Here is a 20,930-nt window from a genome sequence, read left to right as displayed (position 1 = left end):
TTTACAGTGACTGAAGGGGTCATGAGAAGGTAAATGATGTATGATTGACTTACCTGAGGATTAAATTTAGCAACAGCACTTCTTTCTTACAAAAATAAACAAATAAATAAATAAGTAGAAGGGGGGAGGGGAAGAGTTATCTTCATGCTGTATTTTGAAATCATACATGATAATTACCATTATGGTTCACATTAAATTAAATAAAAATTGTGTATTTCACCTAAATTTAAGATCAGCAACCAAAGACAGTTTCTGCATGTGTTTATTAGTAGAATTGGTTATATGCATACCTAATATTTATTATTAATAGATCCACTAATTAAAGCCATACTAGTAATTTCCATTAGCTTACCCTCAAACTTCTGCAGAGCTGTCCATCTGGTTTTAATCAAAACCAAATGGTAATCCAAGTTCTCAGGCTGGAACAACTAAGAGGAAGTCATTCAGAGGAGGCAGAAGAAAGCAGAAAAGATAAACAGATGATATTCACTAAATTTGTATAGAGCAAAGGATGTAGATGTTGTGGGTTACTCTGGAGATGTGATTCAGGCACCCTGTCAAACTGGAACAAAGTAGTTACAAGTGTTTTATGTCAGCAAAATACTAATATGATCAAGATGGAGTCTGTCCTTTTGCTTTTGCAGAGCTGGATTTGTGTGACTCTGGAGGATTCTCAGAAGAATTAAAGCAACATATACTACTGCCTGCAATATGACTGTGTTTAAAATGTAATGTTCATTTTGTCAGATCCAGCTTATTTTTTGAGTAGGAATACAATAGTGTAGCATGTAAACAGTATCTGTCTAACCATGTATGTTTGCTCATCAGAATAGCACTAGACACTTTGTCAATGCAATGTGTTAATTAAGCTTAGACCATCTCATTCTCTGCCTGCTTCTATCTGCCTGGTGTCAAAAACCAGGTGTTTCAGGGATGCTCTACTCTCGTTCTGTTATCTTTGTACTAACAGTAGAGAGGCATAAAACATAATTTGAAAAAAAAAAAAAAAAGAAAAAAACAGGAGGGAGGGGTTTAAAAACATTTTTACATTATGTAACTATAGCACCGATCCTCCTGCTTGACAGAAATAGCCCAGCAGTCCATTAGGCTGAATGTCTGGAAATGCTCGGTCTTGTCTTCTTTTCTGTCTCCCCATCTCTGTGCACTCTCTCCCTTTCCCTCTCCTTGGCTCAGGCAGGCAGGCTCGCTGTCTCTCTCTCCCTCTCCCTCTCTCTCAAAGGCAGGAAATACTTTTCAGGCAATCTGGGCCTGGTTGTTGAGGCCCCTTTCACAAAACATCAGTCTGAATTTAGTAGACAGAAGTCACTGGGAAAAGCTTGACAGGCTCGTGCTTAGTTAAGGCTCCCTCCAGCTGCAGAGGGTGTTTTTGTTAGAATCACACATTGAGCAAAACTGTTTAGAATAGAGCAGTGATCTCAGTAGCGAAATCTGAACTTTTATGCTAGCAGGAGCTAACTGGGGCTGGTCTCGTTTGTTTGTTTGTTTGTTTGCTCCTTCTTTTTGGGTGGTTGTTTTTTGTGGTTTTTTTTTTTTTTTTTTTGGTTTGTGTTTTTTTCTCTTTTACTGACCAAAGATTTGAGGAAGGTTATGTACGAACTCCACATTCTCTTCATCTAGGTAAGGCTGTCTTGGAATCCTTCTGTACTTTAAACTATCAAAAGATTGAAACCAGTTTTTAGAAAAGAAAGAACAGAAAAGAGACAAGCAGTATCCAGCACTGGAGCTTTCTGCGTTCAGGAACTCAGCACTAAAACTGGAGGTAAACAAAATTATAATCTTTTAAAATGTACATTTAGTTGTAGACTGTGACAATTCTCTTTATGGAAATGTGCCATATCTAGAAAAAAAATCTTTTTCTGCATATTTTTTCATCTTTTAAAAATATGCTGGGTACGCTGAACTTTATTTGCATTCATATATAAATAGAGCTGCATGGTCTTGCTTGCATATTTTTTAATGTACATTAAATAGGACAGCTAGGTGCGTGAACGATTTATTTTTTTGCCTCCTTTGCCAAAAGGGAGGGCATTTAGGGCTATGTTTTTTCCCTCTCCCCAAACCTTCCCTTCCCTCCAGCAGTAGTGATGATGAGGACTCTTTTAGGTAGATATATCAGTTATACCTCTGGTGGGCTTGGTCTCTAGCCTTTTCTTGGTCCTAGATGAAATTTGTGGTATAACTGACAATACAATCTTAAATGTATATGCTCTGTATCAGGGAATCCAAGGTTTATTTTTTGGCATTAGCTAAATTAGGTTATTTTTAGTAGCCTATGATTAGACATACAGTTTGGGGTGTGCTGTGCTAGCATTTAGAAGAGGAAAAGCAAAATTAGGTAAATGTCAGCTGACTAGAATTTTTGGTGAAGATGTATGTATTTACTCAGCGTTTTTCTTAACCTGGCAAACTATTAACTATTAAAAATTAGAAGAATCTGCCTTTAAGGAGTTTAGGTGGAAATTTAGGATAGTATCTTTAATTGATGTGTGAATGGAGCTGCTGCTATATTATGTAGAAGCGTGATTTAGTTATTAAATTATTATGGACATCAGAAGCATTTTTCATTACGATCTACACAGTATCCTTTGTCTTCCTGAAAATCAGAAAGGACATCTGTTGCTTATAAGTAATATGAGAGATTATTTCTTCAGTACCTCAGTAAGTCTCCATATAGTTATTGGCCAGATTGATAACTAATCAGGAGTCATCTGTTCACATCTTTGAATAAATTTTTAACTGTGTTTTTATTGAATATTATTTTTGAAGTGGTGCATAAAGGAACGACTTTTGGCATGAAAGGGCATGAAGAACCAATAAATACTCTGAATGGGGTCAAATATCTCCTCTGCTATAGACTGAAAATAATAAACTTTACTGCAATTCGAGTGGAAGAAAGTTGTTCATGGTGGTCAGAAGCAGCTCTAGGTTGTGAAGGGCATGGGTCTGAAGGGGACAGGGAACAGCTGGTAGACAGCAAAATGTTCTTGGGTATATTATGGGATGCATTTTAAAACCACAGTTACTCATTTGCTTATGGAAGAGCCTTCTCCAGTTCAGTGCCCTGAGCTGCGAGAGTTGTGGTATGTAGGTGGTGGGACTGAGAAGCTGAGAGGAATCTGAATGGCTGAGTGTCTGTGTCACTCCTGCGAAATTTGTGCTGGAACTTTGAAGTCTCAAGGGACTTGGCGATAGTGCCTTTTACTGAAGTGTATTCCCATGCTTGCTCCTGCAAGTATGAATGTATGTATTTTGTATTAGCAAGTACTATAGCTAAAAGAAATACCAAATAATAAAAATCATTATTCTTTATCAAGGGGTCCTCTTTTTGCAACACTGTCTTCTGGGATTTAAAGGATATAATGACCTCATCTGAACTCATTTGCAGATGAAAATACTTTACACCTGAGACTGTTGAACTGTAGGGTAGACAATAGAATAGAACCCACAAAGTATTTTCTCATTTAACTGAAGTTTCTTACAGACTATAAGAAAATGTAGCAGAGATAAATGCCCACCTTTTTTATTTATAAGTTTTATTTGAAAGTCCTGAAGGCAAATCACTGTTCAGCTCCCAGTTCTACTTGGTCTAGCTTCTCTGTTATACTAACCTGTACTTGCTATATATAGTTATGTATAACCATATATAACAAGATATTGTTCAAGAAAGAGAATTCACAGAAATTTTACTGTCTAAAACAACCTGAAAAATATTTTATATATAGCAATTATGGAAAATCATCACAGAATAGTTTGGGTTGGAAGGGACATTAAAGATCATCCAGTTCCAACTCTTCTGCCGTGGGCAAGGACACCTTCCACTAGACCAGGTTGCTCAAAGCCCCATCTGACCTTGGCCTTGAAAACTTCAAGGCTGGGACAGCCACAGCTTCTCTGGGCAACCTATTACGGTGTTTCACAACCCTCACAGTGAAGATCCTCTTCCTAGTATCTAATCTGGATCTACCCTCTTTTGGATTTAAGCCATTCCTGCTTCTCCTATTACTGCTTGCTCTTGCAAAGCTTTCTTGTAGGCCCCTTAAGGTGCTGCAAAGGCTGATATGAGGTCTGCCTGGAGCCTTCTCCAGGCTGAACAATCCCACCTTGCTGTCCTTGTCCCTTCAGAAATGTTAATGTTCTTTGAAACAAGAAAATAGACCAAGTAAATATATCAGATGGCTCCTTTGAACAATTAAGCACCTGAATTTATATCTGCAGCTTTGAGAAAACGCAAGTGCTTACATTCATGTAATAGAAATTTTGCACATAGCTTTCCTTCATGATAAATTTATGTCCCTTTAAATGTACTTTCTTTTGATCCTTGTACCCATTGACCTCCATATTAAATTCCATAATAGGTGCACTATAACAAAATAAATTTGTATATTTGGGCTTTCAAGATCTCTGTAACATAGCACAAAATGAGTTTGCTTCTTGAAGAAAATGAAAAGCAAAGGTAACGGCTTGTGTAGGTAGTTTTTGAATAAGCAAGGCTTACAGTTATTCCTTTAAATCACTGAGATTAAAATATTTTTCTAATTATTCCTTAGGTAGTGGAACAATAAAAGGATGCCATTTTGGCTTTTTCCTAAGTCTCAGAAGTGAATTACTTCTATTTTTTTAAACTCTCAGAAGTGCTAAGCTGATTTTTTATATTATTTTTTTCTGTTTTCTTAATATTAATTTTGTTGCTGAAACACATATTCAACATGAAGCTTCCCTGAGGAATACAGTAGCAGAAGGCGGAAGAGAACTTACAGATGTTTTTTCTCTTTTCTCATGAAGGAGATGCATTTTAGAGCATTCTCCTTTTTGCTTTTAGTCATCTGGTTCCATTTTCTGTTGTTTATTTGTCTGTAGAAAAAAAGAAAATATGTTTTTCATGTTGGTGTTCTGTTCCTTTTACAAAAGAAAAAGGGAAAAGAGAAAACTGGCATACCATACTGGTAAGAGTAATTGAAATAACTTACTCAGAAGGGCTAGATCTTGATTTCCTTTCTAATAGAAGCCACTAGAATTTCTGGTCCACAAGAAACTCACACAAGAGTGGAGCCAGCTAGAGCAGGTAACTCAGGATCTTGGCCACTTCGATTTTAAATATCTCCAAAGTTGGTGATCAGTGTGAATACTTAGTAAGGACTTTAAACCTGTCTGTATAGACAGTTTATTTTTTAGATCATAGAATCATAGAATACTAGGTTGGAAGGGAGCTCAAGGAACATCTGATCCAAACTTTCTAGAAAATATGTGTGTACGTAGACAGGCATATGTGCATGTATACCTGTGTATGTGTGTGTGTATACATATATATGAAAATTATACTCTGAACCAAATTTATATACATGTTTTTACATGTAAACCCCATGTATAGTAGGATTGTTAATATTATTTAAGTGGAAGTAATTACCAGTACTGAATTTGCATATGGTTTAGTGCTGATGACTGCAGCCCATATTTTGCCATTGATATTTGTTGATGCTTTTAGAAACTACTCGTTTTAAGAACTGTCTGTTGGTAGAGAATTTCAAATCCACTATTACCATAAATGCTTGTTTCTCTTGAATGAGGAAAATTGCTTATACTGAAATGAGAAATGCCTGGAGTTTTATCTCTGGTATATTGCACATCAGCCACATTGAACGCAAATACAGAGGTTTGCCATAGGCTGTATTTACATTAAAACCAAAACTCATACAATGCACTTTTTACTTCCAGCTTTCATTTCCCTCTAGGCTCTCTCTTTTTTACTCAAATTCGTGGTATTTCCTGTTTGGTTTTTTATAATACCTTGTGTCAAATTGCAGCAGGTTTAGATGAAATGCCCTTGAAATTTAAGAAAGTTTGTAAATTTCTGTTACTGCTGAGCCTCTTGCGGTTCTACCACCCTCTTGTTCACTCTTTATCAGCTGTAGGCTTTCCAGGGTATCCGTGAGAGTTTTGCACTAGATTGCAACCATGAAAAAAATGTACTTTGATGCTAGAATAAATGAATGTTCAAATGTGAGCACCCCTATGCATGTGAAATGTTTGCCTCATGATCCAAGATTTCACTTTGTACAAGTAAGTAGTGAGGTTCAAAAAGAAAATTTCATTACGCTGACGAGTGAAGAAAATCTAGAGTAGTTTGGAGGATTGTTGCAAAGTGCTGTTCTGCTAAGAGAGGTAACAGAAAATGGAAGACGCTGGATGAACCAGTGAGAAATTTTCTTAGCCAAAGCAGTTGGGGTTACATTATTACAGCTTTATAACTGCAAGTTATAAAAAAGCATCCAACAACGTTAATTTTGTATTATTAACATCTTCACTAAAACCATCATAAAATATGAACTTGTTTTCTTCTCCTCATGAATTTTCTCCCGCAAGACACAGACATGTGATGGGCAAGGAAGACTTGTTTTGGATATACTGGTTCAGTATGAAGCATTTAACCCTCCACTTTGGAGCAGTCCTCAGAAGCTCAAAGCACTGGAAGTTGTACTGTTAGATTTATTACAGGCTTCTTTGTCTGCAACGAAATGGCAGATAGCCCTTTTCATTTTGCTTGAATTGTTTGTCTTCAGATAATTATGTTTTATCAGAAAGACGTGGCAGCTCTCAATAATAAGTTTTTGCTGAAAGAATGGTTTCAAAGAGTTGTACCCTCCACAGAAGAAGCTGGACTTGGAGGATTCCATGTGCAGAGATCAATCTACATATTAGTTCCGTTCACTAGCTATATGCAGATGTCAGTGGCTTCCTTACAACTTCCAAACCTTGAGTCACTGTTGACTTAATTGGTTATGTAGCTAAAGACTTTAAAAAAGCTTTTGCATGTCGTGTGAGAACTGGTAGCTGGTAAAGGAAATAGAACTGAATTAGTTTTAAAATAGAGGGAAGATGTCTGCAAGAGCTCAAGAGTCATCTGTTTTATTTTTCCTGTACTCGTGCTCAGGAGTAATTTCCAGGGTTGGATATGTCTTTCCAGGCAGGCTACAGATTCTGAATAGGAGAGTATCACCATAAAATCAGGAGACCAGCTGATAAACTTGGAATTGAGGTCTCTCTGGACATACTATGGGCAAGGTCTATTAACTGTCACTACAGTAGTCATATTTACATTATGACTATTAGAGAGGCAGAGAGGAAGAAGATAAAGAGGTGAGATACAAACACACTGTAGAGAAGTCTTTTGAATTATAATCTTCCTGAATTCTAAAATAAGAATATGATAATGAAAAGTGGCCAGTTGCAAGGTTTTGTTCTGGTGCAGACTTCCCCCCCCTTTCCCCCCCCCCAAGTTTCACCAGCTTGGGAAACTGTATTTTTACTGTCACTTCATTGAAAGAAGTGGACTTAAGTCCTCCAGTGCGTTTAAAAAAGCATTCAGTGTGCATTAGATTTTATGTCACCCTTAGTTTCAGAGAAGTACATGGAAAAGCAGCCATTTTGATTAATTTTTGTTTTTTCAGATCTTCAGTTACATTTCAGAAATCTTTGCTTGGTTTGTGCTCAGTGCTTTTATACAGGTGCATCAAAATGAGATTTCAAATGATACTGTTAATGGTTCATTCCCACCAAAAAGCTCAGCCATGTTAGCAATCATTCTCTCTAGACTCTTGATGATAAAGAATTTGTCTTTATTTATGGGAAAAAAAATTATTTCAGTTCTTTATTTACAAAATGTGCACAATAATATAAAAAATACTTTTTAGTCCCATCTGCACTAGGAATGAGAACTTGCCCCATACTGTTCAGTAAGCAGATAGGTTGCCTAAAAGCCATTGTCAATAGTGTCTCAGATCTCATAGCTCATGGCTATAATAAGCACCAGGAACTTTGCTTTAAATGGAAATACTATATTAAAACCCAAAATCTACAAGGCATCAAGAAAACAATCAGTTAATTTATATTGTTTTCAAAAAGACATCCTGTAGATAGAAAACAAGTTTTTCACCAGACTTGGATAGAAAATGGAATTTCTTCTATACTGAAGAAAAACAACCAAAAAAAAACCAAACAAAAAAACAGGAAATGTTTGGAAAAAACTTGGGGTGGCCTTTTCTCGTTTCATGTCTTTTCTTTTCAAGACAGCTCCAGTTAAGGAAAAAATGGAAAGGAGATGTAGAGTCTGCCAGCTATCTTATTTTTTCTGTTCTCTGAGTGTCTAGAGAATACTTTTTGGGAAAAATTAGAACGGTGATGAAATTTCCATATAGAACACTTCCATTTTTTTTTTTTTTGGGGGGGGGGGGAAGTAGGGAAAGAAAAACTCATGCAAAAAACAAGAGTCCAAACGTTTACACCTTACATTACTTTTCTTCATTCCAAAGACAGAAGTGCTTTGTTGAAGTCAAGATGGTATGATATTTTTCACAATACCCAATTTTTAATACCAACAGACTCACATGTGAGAACTGCTAGATATCAAGGCTCTGATTTTCTTCTAAAAAAAATCTATCTTTTTGGTTTAAACCCTCTTCTATCTCTAGTGGTCAGCTATAAATTCTATGTCTCTTGTCATTCTGGAATGATGCTGTGGTGATGGATTATCATAGCAGCTAATAGAATGTAATGCTGATATATAAAAATTCCATTAAAATTACAGTGAAGTATTATATTAGAAACATATGAAATAATAGTATTTATTTATCTTTTATTGACTATTCATCAATGCAAAATAATACAAAAATAAAGTTTTGTATTTTAACCTGTCTTTTAAATTGGTTTTGATGTGATAATTAAATAGTGTGTAAATAATATAGATCTGAAGTAAGCCTGGATAACTGTGGATCAGTTTGGATCCTGTCATTTCCCCTTTCTCATCCTTGAGGAAGAGGCTTAGCGGATCTGAGGCTCAGCACTGGAAATGAACCAAATACAAATGCAACCAAGCTAAACCCCTCTGTAATCACATGTTGACTACAAGTAGAAGCCCTTCTTTGTATGATAAGGAGCACTGGTAATGCAGCTACTTTTTGAGGAGAAATAGAATGTAAAGCAGCTCCCTGATGGTTTATATTTTCTAACAGTAAATTAAAGCATATTGACAAAGTTTAGGCTCATATTTTAGGAACCAATAATATTTTCACAAAACAAGCAAGACTTTGGATGTCTCTGAAAGAGCAACTTTCCAAACTAAGTTTATAGTTTGGGTTGTTTAACATATTGAGATCTTGTAATAATGCTGGACAGTATCACAATTTTTGTAAAATTAAATGTGCTTCAAAGAAAGAATGTTAAATCCTAACAGTATTAAACATTTTACTGACAGTAGACTAAAATGAGACTATCTGACATATGTCAGAATCTATAAAGGAAAAAAGAATGTAGCTTAATTAAAGGAGTAATGAAACTGATCCCCACAGGAAAGAGGAAATCCTTATTAAGTCACAAGAATGACTTCAGGTACACAGCCTGATTAGCTTCTTGTGTGTTTTTTTTCTTTTTTTTTTTTTCTGTGTATAATTTGTATTTACTATACATTGTAGCTTCTATTTCTTTACATGCATAAGCAAAACGAACAAAAAGAAATCCTATTTCTGTTTCTGACCAGCCACAGTGATTCCTAGCTCGGGGTTGGTTTTTTTTCCTGGTTGGTGGGGTATATCACAGGGGCTTTTATTATGCATTGATAGTTTGATAGTTTTATAACTGCATGTCATTATATTTATTGCCCGGGAATTTAATCTACATTTTTTTTCTCCTAGCTCTCCACTGCAATTAGGGTCCCCCTGTATGAATAACAAACTTTAAAAAAAACCCTCAAACAAACAAAAAAAATGACCCAACCTCCAAAGCAAAAAAAAAACCCAACAAACCCAATGAAACCTAAATATATTCTCACTTTTGGTTTTCTGTTTTCCTTTTTCTTTTTTATTTGTAGTTTGGGGTTTTCTTTCTTTTATTTAATTTTCATTCTTTAGATCTTCAGCTCATGTACTCTCTCAGAACAACAGCAAACGAGGTGTAAGGAAAGAAATGGGCTAGGATTTTTAATTTTTGTCATTTATTTTTGGTATATTTTTGTCTCAAAATTTGTGTAGAGTGCACAAGAGGAAAAAATTAGGTGAGCAGTGTCTAGTAAGCTTCACTGTCTCTATGGTTATATGGATTGCAGTGATTTGAGTCCTTCAAGTTATTTTTTTTAAGCAAAACCATATATATAATATATGTGAGTCAGCCAGTTTCAATATACCTGTTTGTTTTAGCGTAGGCAGGACTTCCTTGGCTTTTCTTGAAAAAGTAGATTATCAAGTATGCATCACATACTTTTACGGAAGACCAACTCTTCTGTTGGAGCCAATGGGACTTGAGCTATGGATTTCAGTCATGTATTAATTATTTATGACCTTTCTCTGCTATACAAAGACCATACTTCTCTTTCTATCCACTAATTTATGGCTGAAAACAAAAAGAGATCTCAGAGAAAATGGCAGCTACAACGTAAAAAGACACTATCAGGCTATGGTTGTGTTTGACAGAACAAAAATCAGAAGCAGCTGTATTACTGGCCTGTGTTTACTTTTGTAATATGTAAATGCATCACATGCATACGCATGCAAACCTTACTATTAAAATTTATATGAAAGATTTCAACTGTTTTATAGTTTCATTCTGAAGACATACTTGTCTTAAAAGTACTATGCCTTTTCTGATTTTTAGAATAAAGTTGGAAATATCTTCAAAATGGTTATTAGTTCAAACTGCTTTTAATATTTGATCTCACATGATTATCTTTCATATATCAAAGAAATTAGGGAAAATGCATTTGATATTCTCTGCATTAATACCCTGCAACGAAAAATCCTTATAATTCTACTCTAGGACATCAGGGCTTAGTATGGTCGATACCTATGTACTACAAAGGCTGTATATATAGAAACTGCAGACAAGGTGAGCCTCCACTTCAGTAAAACCCGAAGGGTGGTATATGTACAGGAAATAAGGAAGGATTGTAAATTCTAAAACAGGGAATATTTTAAAGTAACTAGCTGAGTGAGTGAAGACCTAGAGGCTTATGGTTTATCTCAAATTATTTGTAAACAACATTCTGTCTCAGAGCTGGTATGGAGTTACTGAAAGAGCTGAATGTAAGCCAGACCAGGAAGATGTGAGATGAGTTTATAGGAAACAGACCCTGTTCACTCAGGCTTCCTTAAACAAAGTTTGCTGACTGGGGTCACAGACCAAAGAAGATAAAATAATGATAACAGAATAAATATTTCTGCTTGATCTCTGTTGCTTACACATGCCTGCTATGTAAAAAATGTAATGAAACTGTCTTTCATCTCTGTGTAAGTTCGTCAGCAATGCTTTGCCTTATTTTTTTCACAGAAAAGATCTGCATCCCATGTAAAGCATTAGAAAAATCTGAATTTCACTGGCAGGACAGTAGGGGCAGTTCTGCCTGGGCTGCCCTCTCTGAAACTGCCTGCCATTTCTACTTAGAAACCTCTTCAGTACTCTTTGTGATTTTCTCCCTCCCCAAGCTTTTCTATTTGTTTCAATGCAGAGGTCATGCATGGTGCAATGAATTGTCAGTATGGTGGATGTGGTGGAGACAGCAAGGATGTTCCACTGGGTCAGTGGCTGTCTTCGGCTTGGCCAGCTGAGGATACCACCAAGGTGTCATCCTGCTTGCTGGTATCTTATTTATGCCTGCTTTTGACATATCCCTTCCATCATAATGGCATGGGGTTCATTGCCCCATCCCATGTGGTGGCTGCTGCTGCTCTATGGCTCTACATTTCTCTCCTTACCCATTTTTTCCACCCTGGAAAAACCAAAGTGGGGTCCGCTCCTGTGTCCTGGAAGGCTGAGGAAGGAGATGGAGGAGCTGACTGTGTGCCTCTGCCTCCCTACTCTTGTAACTGTGAGGGTTTTTGTCCTGTCCTGTGACCCAGAAGGGGAGCTGGGTCTCTGGTGACAGATCCAGACAGTCACAGACACGGGCATTCCTTCCTTTTCCATTCTCACTTTAGCTCCAACTCATAGGTCTTACTGCTGCAGCTTGCACAGTTTTCATGGGATGTCAGTTGTTCTGACAGAGGGGTGACATAGGGGCTGTTCTGCTTAAAGATCCTTGTTGTAGGCCCTCATCCTTCCCTGAGGAGGGAATTGAGAGAAGGTAAACTGCATGTTGAAAAATGCGCAGCACAACCAAACCTGAATGGAATTTCATGAAATAAAGAAATTCTGTCTGAATTTTGAAAGCCTGCTGGAAACAGTTTAATTTGAATTTCTCAGAAAAAAGTCACAGGAATCCTCCTTGAAAGAAAATGTCAGTATAAGTATAGGAGATCCTACCAGTTCATCACTTGCTTATACATCACTTTGTGCTTTATCAGTTCCATGAGACTTGATGCAAAACTTCCAAAAATAAACAAGCATAAAAACTTTGCCCTATTTATCATTTCCACTATGTTTTACAGTAAAAGAAGACAAGCAGTAAATTACTACAAAATCCATCTAAAATTACATCTTCTGTAAACACTACGAAGAGTACAAATGGATTTGAGAGGGGTATTTCTCAGAAGACAGTGGATGTTGCACGTCAACAAAAAAGTGAGCAGCAACAACAGAAAAGCAGAAATCAAGGCAGAAGCACTTCTGCAAAGTGGCAACGCACTTGGTTCTCTGGCAGAGAAAGGAGCACAGCTATGAATCTCACTGAGGTCTTGAGTAGTGAATCCTCCAAAGCACATTTGCCTGCATATGAGTGCAAAGGAAATAGGTTACCCTGAATACAGAGGTAGAAAAGAGAAAGAAATGTCTTGCTGGCCTGTAAGAGTCAAGCAATTATGGCAGGAAAATAATTTCTAAGCTGGCAGATAATGAAGACCTTGAGGAGTGGAGGGGGAGAGGATGAAACGTGAGTTTCTGCCAAACTGTGGGCTCTTTCATGTGCCATGGGAATTCATGGTTTGGTAGCAGAAGCTGCATAGAGAGGGGGCGAATGTAAGGTAAATTTTTCATTCTCAGTGCTGACATAAGCTCACATTTTAGAGGACAATGAAAGTGCCCTTGTCATATATTTATTTGTCTTTCTTTTCAAGAAAAGTATTTGATATTTTCCTGTTTAATCATTTTTTCTGCATTCTATGAGGAAGCCCAAACTAGTGATAACACAAGTAAAACAGAAGGGTTGCTAAAGTAAAATTTATTTGTTTTTCATGCCCCTTGAAATATAACTCTCCACATCCAAAAAATGAAAAACAGTAAGGGATCTGTTCTTCCCTTTCTGCCCACGTGTAACTCCATTTAGCAGCAGCAAGATTAATACACACCCATTAACTCTTTGAATGCCTGCCTTCTGCACATTATAAGCAGCCTAAATCTTAGGTAAATGGATGCATGTATGTCATTGGGAAGTTGGATATTTTAGCTTTTTACCATTAACATTACTGGTGTCTTTCCTTGATTTTCATTTGAAATTCCCCTGTATGGCAGTAGCAGCCATGTTTAATCTTCTGTAAAGTCAATGGAGCTATTGTTTTAGTTGGGGAAGAGAGATGGAAGCTGCAAATGAGTTGCACCCAGGTGCAACTACAGTGTTAATGGAGGGCAGTAGAGTAAACCTTTCAGAGGTCAAAACAAAACACCATGATGTTGGAAAACTAATTTAGTTAGTTTTACATTAGAGCTTTAGGGTCCATCAGGAAAAGGTGCAGCAGAAGTTGAAAGTATTATCATTATTGATTTGCACTCTGGTAATTTTGAACCTTGAACACATAGAAATAGTAAGAGAATATAAATATTAAGTCAGTATAAGAATGCAAATATGCTGCAAATTTATACAATAATTTGACTTTACATTTTAATATTTAGGCTTATTCCCATGTTCAGCCAGGAAAGACAAGAGGATCTTAAAGTTGCATTAACTTCTTACTACCAAATTTTGCCTCTAAAAGCGGGTAATTTTTTTGGCCTGGCTTCTGTGTTATTTTCCGTTTTTCTCAGCCTCCCACACGCTAATGACTTGTTCATGGAATTCTCTTACCCTATGAATATGTTTTCTTTTTAAGCACAGTCTCCACAGAGGTGGAAAATGTGAACGTGAAATGAAGCATGTCATCCTCAAAGGAGGTTAAAGATCTAGGAGCATGTACAACTCTATCCTGCTAGTTAGTTTGTTGGGACATAATTTACAGATGTTCATTTGCACAGGCATAATTCTGCATTTCCTTCAAGGCAAATGCTTTTATGTCTTCAGGCATGTGGCTTGTCAAGACAGCTTTGTGGCCTAGTGGGCAATCAGAATTTTCCTTAGTGAACTGAAATGACCCAGAACAAACTCAGTACTTAATCCTCTTTCTTGCTGAAATCAATAACCAGATCCATGCCAAGTGCTGACAGTTCTTATGTAGGGAGTGAAAAGTAGAAGCGTCTGCTCCTTGAACTTCTAATGTTTTCTGGGGCAGAAGTTTTGTTTTGTTATTTGAAAATTAACTTCTTAATTTTGTTTTATAAAGCATAAATTAATATGACATATTTTCTTTGTGCTAATTTGCACATGCAGTGTCATAATGCATTTCAAATGCCATCATCTGGAAGGCCTGATATGTGAAAAATACCCACCTAGATAATTGATCAGGGACAGAAGGCTCTGACAGAACCCAGGAATCCAGGTGAGCTGCACAGTTACAACTGACCATGCAGGCTCACAAACTACCCTTCTGCAGAGCCCCATCCTAAGTAAGAGTTTCCTCCTTTCCTTACATTAGCAGATCCTGAATATATTCATCAAGGTTTGGGATTTTTTTTTTTTTTTCAGATGTTATTATATATTTAAGGTAAGGAATATTCCAAAAGCTTAAGTTCATTTTTCTAGGGTTGATTTTTATTTTTTTTTTTTTTTTTTTTTACCACACAACTGATTTCCCTGCAGTTTAACATAATACTTGAACATATTACAACTTGTCCTGAAGGAAGAGGAAACAGTAACAATAAAAATGAGAGCAACTGAATACGCCAAAGCTACTCCTAAGGGCAAGTGGTTTATAACTTTGGTAAACTCAGAATAACCCTCAAGTTCTGCTCTACCTCTCTGGGAAACAGCCAGAATTCTGCACTCCATGGGCATCTCTGGAGGGGGAAGAAATACAGAATAACTCTGTGTGCAAACCAACCATAAGGCATAGTGCCATTTATACCCATGGAAATAAGTATCTTAGGACAGACATAGTGAAGACTTTTTGTCAAATCTTGGCTCTGGAGCTATTTGCCTGTCCACATGCCTGTTTATGCCATTTTTGTTTACTCAATACTGGAGAGTAATCAGAAAAAAAGTTATTCTGAATTATGAATGTTGTCATGAGTTTTGCATGAAAAGTATTAAAACTTTAAACAAAACAGTCTTCTAAATCCTGGCCCAGCCTGCTGTCTTATCTTGCTTTTACACTTTTATTTAAACTGTTCCTTCCTTTTTCTCTTTTTCTTTGGAGTTGATTCAATAACTCAGCCTTTTTTTTTTTTTTTTTTTTTCTTGCAGATGTTAAAATGATGAAACCCTCCCTCCCTCTAGAGCAGTGCACAGCAGCCATGACATTTCCTCTGGTCCTCTTTAGAAGGTACCTTGCAGCCTGCTGCTGAACTGTTATGACATGTCTCTAGCAATCAGAAAGAAAAGCTGGGAAGAGCATGTGACCCAGTGGATGGGATTGTCTTTGGAGTCTGTGGAGTATAATACAGCATGTCATCACGGACTTGTAGCTGCTAACTTGCAGACAAGTATGGAACAAGATGAGGTTCTGAGTGTGGACCGGAAAGAAAAATGCGCTTCGTTTCCAGAGTGCTGTTATAGTGGAGAGCTGATTGGCTTCCCTGCAAAGCAGCTGGGAAATGTTTCAAAGGAGGTGGATGAAAATGATAACCATGAGGATGAGGAGTGTTTTCTGGAGGCCAGCACAGAAACGCTAGTCCATGTGTCTGATGACAATGATGATTATTCAGCACTAAACCTGGATAGTGCTAATTACCACATTACTGCTGTAGGAAGGGAACCAAATGCTGAAGAGGAGAGTTTAAATGGAGCAGGCTCCTTTACACAGATGTTACCAATAACACAGTGCAACAAGGCAGCTGAAGCATATGGAGTAATTGGAGATACAAGTAAGGAACCTGGTGGTGACACAGTTCCTAAAGAGGAGGTGGAAGATTATGACATTTGTGGAAGTATTGGCCAAAGCCCAGATCTTTGTAATTGTGAAGGCTTAAATGAAGTAGTAGATGTAGAGGAAGAAAATTGCTCTAATTCTCCAAATGTGAAAGAAATTATTAAGCCTGGGAAGCAGCTGCTTCATACTGCTGTAATTGCACAACAGTGCTGGAAATCTGATGCTTTTAAAGATGGGCTTGGAAAGTCTGAGTGTAATGTGGTAGAGAGTGGGATTTCTTCTGAATCATGCACCAGCAGTGACAGACAACTGTGCTCAGCAGTGGAATCCAGCGACTGCCTTATGCAATCTTCTCCTTGCTCTCACATCCCAGCAGTGGAAAATGGTCTGGACGAAAGTGGTTTCACAGAACCTCAAGTGGCCCCTGAAAATGAATGCTTTTCAAATGTCAGTTCAGCAGAAGACATTCAGTGTTTACATGTAAGGAATCATTTGACCACACAAGAATATTCAGACAGTCAAGTGAAACTGCGCAAAAGAAAGGTAGGTTTCTCATAAGCTGCAGAGATTTTTCCTGTTTCCCCCTAGTTTCTTGTGAACGTGATTCCATGACTAATTGGTTGAAAATAAAATGTGTTTTCAGTCTTGTTTTATTAGTTTGTCAGATTTTTCTTTAAATGGTTTTGAGAAAAATGTGTCTGTACAACAGCTAAGTTTCAGGAGTTCTTTTTAAAGTCGGAAAATGGTTAATCCATGAATTTGTACGATACCTTATTTTCACTTTATAGATAACTTATATATTTCATATATGTTTGAGGCTAAATGAATAAGTATCTTCTATGGGTTTGGTTTTATTTTTGTTTCTTCTGCTGCTGTCAGGTATCATTATCTCTTTCCTTTTAGGAAACTGATTGTGTCCAGGGTTTTGGAGCTCTATTGAAAAACAGAACGAGAAAAAAATGCATCAAAACTTTAAAAGGGTAAAAAAAGAGTGGAAACAATTTGCAGAAGTTCTTTGGTTTTCAGCTCAGCCCCATGAGCCTATGTGATTTCAATTAAAAAAAAAAAAAAAGGAAAATAATATTGCTGAGCTTGAAACAATGTTTTGAAATTTTGAAGCAACTGGAGAGTTTCACTGTCTACAGAGTAGAGTATCATTAATGGACATATTCCCTGGCAATAAAATTCCCATTGGCTTTAATGGAAGGAGATGTGCTGACTGTGGGACCACAGAATTCAGCTTAAAGTCTAGCATTCCTAGTTATGCTGCTTATTCTTGTGACTAACCAAATTGTAATTGTTAACTTCTCGTTGCCTTTTTTCATTTGACATCATCCAGCTTCTTTTTTTTGTTAGGTTTGGTTTTTAGTAAGTCTGGTTTCTATTAAGTGGTGGTGTGGGGACTGTTTTATCATCCATAGTGCCTCAGTAACTGTTTCACTAAAGCACAGATCACATGTCTGAAGTACCCTGTGCCAACACAGCATCCTGAGCTGCTGGCCATTGCTTCCTTGTGTTGACACTTTAGTAATATTAGCATGCAATTGATATGGTTAGAAGCTGTAAGTAAATTTTGCAAAAGGTCTCGGAAGTCCTCAAAGCCAGTCTTCCTTTGGTGGTTCATGAAATTCCAGTTAATGTGGTAACTGTTCAAATGATTCAGTAACTAGTCTCTGAATTATGATTAAGAAACAGAAACTGCTAGTCAGCAGTATCACAAATGCAAAACTTACCCATGTGTAGAAAACATTTCAAGTTTAAAACTATAAAATTTAACCAAATTGATATTATGTTTGAAAACTAGTTTAGTATTATAAACGTATTCTCAGCTGCTCTACTTTAGCATTTCCTTTTTTCTAATCATAGTTGCTAATATCTGTGTGTACATTTCGTATTGTTAGCAAGATATACCATGCTATATTTTTTAATAGCTTTGATCCTACTAGTTTCCATGTATCATCTTGTCTCTTGTTTAGAGTTCACTTACTCATCTTTTAAATGTATGCTCACCAGAATTCTATTCAAGAATCTATTTGTGTTTGTGCCATTAAGTATTTAAAAAAATATATTTTATATAAAAAGAGTTATATAAAATATAAAAAGATAAAATGCCAGTGAGACTGAATAGTAAGTAAAACTAAGATATAAGCGTAGAAAGGAGCAAAACAAGGAGTTCCTTCAAGGAAAGTTGAGAGTTATGTGACTGCAGGAACTGTGAAGCTGTGTGCACTGTAAAAGAGGATGTAGTCTGTAAATCTGAAGGAGTGACCTTGTACCACTTTGGTTAAGTCCTTACCAGCAACTGTAAAAGGTTTGGCAAAAAGGAAAAGATATGATCTCCTGTTGCTTTTGGGATTATTTCTCTGAGTTTACAGGACACTTCTACAAACAATGTTGCTGCATGCAGGATTTTATCATTTATATCTAATCATGCACTCTTTTACAAAAGGCTGCCTGTGTTGGTAATAATCTGTAATGAAAAATGTGCATATATTTACAAACTTTCCCCAAAAGCCACTTTTGCAATTTTAACAAGACATTAGAAAAACAACAGACTTGAAACTGAATCCATCCATAAACCCCAAGTATTTGCTTTGCAGTGACAGGAAGACTTAAGGGATTGGGAATGGTATATAAAACCTTTTCTCTCCAGGTCAGCAGTTCAAACAGTGCAGTTAAGGCCTAAAACACAACACCGTCTGATTAATGCTGAGTGTCAATTATAGTTGCATGTAAACATGTGCTCATGAAGGGCAGAATACTGGAAAAGGCACAAGGGGATGAATTGGTAATTGCATTTGGGCACCCAAACCTCCAGGTGGCATCTTAGGAGGTCATAGAAAGGTGTTGAACTTCAGCTACTTCCATGACATCTAAGTTCTTAGGATGTTTGAGTAGTCTCATTCTGCTCTTGCTGGTACTAAATTCTGAAAACCTGTTCTTTGTTAACATATATTAAACTGCTTTTAATTGTGGCAGTAAAGCATGATCTCCCTTCTTATTTTCGGATCAGCTGAGGTGAGACAGTGTGGACCTGTTTGGCTTCCTCTGCCAATACAGGTTTGAGGGTTTAAGGGCTTAAAGTTTAGGGTCTTTGACCAGCACTAGCTCCCTTTCAGTAAGTTGCTTTACTCATGATGGATGCACTGACACTGAAGATGCTTTCTGCAAACGGGTCCAGCTGTTTCAGCATTCTTTGCTGCCTCAAGTCATCACAATTCAGATGGTTGATGAAAAGCATCCTCTTTTCCTTTGCTTTCCCAGAAAGATTTCTTAATGCTTGGAAACAGGAAGCACCTGAATTTAATTGTGAGAAATTAATGATAACAGGTCTGACTGAAAAAATCACACACTAATCCAGCTTTCTTGGTTTTGTGTTGACTGATAATCAAGAGGCTAAAAATGGAGTATATGTGACTAATTTGTGTCAGTTTCTTTTCACAGGTAATTTCAGCCTGCATTTCAGTCTCATTGAAACATTTTGCTTATGTGTCACTGAAAAAGGAATGAAGTAAATGTTTCGGTATATTAATTCCTTATCTCTCTTTTATGAAACTGGTGCTTTTCACATTTATTACTTTGAATTCTTCATTGTGGCCTGCGTAAAAGTTTTTCAACCAATAGATGTTATCTCAAACTCATTCCTACCAGACTAAATTATCAGAGCTGTTTCCTAGTGTTCACTATTATTGCTACTATTTTAATCCAGATTTCTAGATTAAATGCTTTGTAGTTTGGCAAAGGATACTTAAGGACCCAGCTAATGTCACCATGACAGCAGCCGCCAGTGTCAATGAGATGCAAGTTAATTTAAGAAAAATATTATCAGAAGAATGGCAGTAAATGTCGTAATAAACCTGAGTATAATGTTATCTGGGGTGACACAGGTCTTTGTAGCAGTGCCTTTCCCCCACATGAAAGCTGTGGGTTTTTAAAGCATGGATTTACATTTTCTGGACTGTTGCAATAAAGTTTGTTTCATTATTTCATCTGTTATAACTATTCTGATGTGAGGGGAAAAAGAATTTGAATAGTTGAGTTTGGGTCTTTCCATCCATATTTGCTACTTGAATATTATGCTTTTCTAGGTGATGTGAAGGCTGACCCCCTTCCGTTACAGTCTGTATTTAGAGTTCTGTTTTACAAGGCTAAAGCTATGCTCTTTATGGCAAGTTACAAAATTAGGTTCTTCCAGGAGCTTCTGCTTGTATTACCCTGTAAAATGACTCCACAGGAAGTCTATGGAGCCTTGTTTGCCGCCTTAGTCCTCCACGTAAGGTACCTGGGAGAGGCAATAGGAAAGCTTCCAAAAATATCATAAGAGCTACTTATTTTACTTAAATGGTTTTCTTAAGTTTTTTCCCTTCCATCTCTACCATTCACGATGCATAATGCTTTTCAACTGAGCATTCACTTGTCAACAATAGATGGTTATTTAAAAAGTTACGTGAGCTTGTTGTGAACAATAGTATCCAGAATTTTAGATCTTTTTCTTATTTTGTTGCAGTTAAAATACCAGAGGCTGAGTTTCCAGGCCTGTCACTTCTGAAGTCTTAATCTCCCTTTACCTCAATTTTGACTCTGAATGGGGATAATTTAATGATCGATTCTTTTTTTTTTTTATAACAATTTTAATTTATCTTGTAAGACTGTCAAAATGTTGTGGGTTTTTTTTAATAGAAACGGGTTTATTAGGGATCCAGTCTAAAATATTCCCACTTGCATAGTTAGTTGTCATTGCAATAACCACTGAGACAGGTCAGCATAGGAAAGGCAGACATAAGAAGATAAAAGTTTGAATAAAACCAACAGGAATGT

General features: G+C 36.8%; 1 protein-coding gene across 3 annotated transcripts in view; it reads left to right on the top strand.

Annotated features, from left to right (window-relative positions):
- The first annotated feature begins 1,554 nt into the window (after nucleotides 1-1,554).
- The window catches only part of DLC1 (DLC1 Rho GTPase activating protein), a 226,610-nt gene continuing 207,234 nt past the window's right edge, over nucleotides 1,555-20,930 (top strand). The window contains exons 1-3 of one of the 3 annotated variants that reach the window (XR_009728053.1): nucleotides 1,555-1,780; nucleotides 14,516-14,624; nucleotides 15,488-16,655. Coding sequence is in view for 2 of the 3 variants with exons in the window: in XM_061370794.1 (XP_061226778.1) it covers nucleotides 15,600-16,655 (1,056 nt within the window). In the remaining variant the exon portion in view is untranslated. The remainder of the gene's footprint in view (nucleotides 1,781-14,515; nucleotides 14,625-15,487; nucleotides 16,656-20,930) is intronic. The other 2 variants (XM_061370794.1, XM_061370803.1) reach the window with 2 other exon arrangements.

This window comes from Neopsephotus bourkii, unplaced genomic scaffold, assembly GCF_033783945.1.
Source record: "Neopsephotus bourkii isolate Nb327-2 ecotype Australia unplaced genomic scaffold, CSIRO-AGI_Nbou_v1 NB_168, whole genome shotgun sequence".
In the NCBI taxonomy this organism is placed as follows: Eukaryota; Metazoa; Chordata; class Aves; order Psittaciformes; family Psittacidae; genus Neopsephotus; species Neopsephotus bourkii.
Note: the sequence above shows the minus strand (reverse complement) of the source record. Positions and strands in the feature narration are given on the sequence as shown.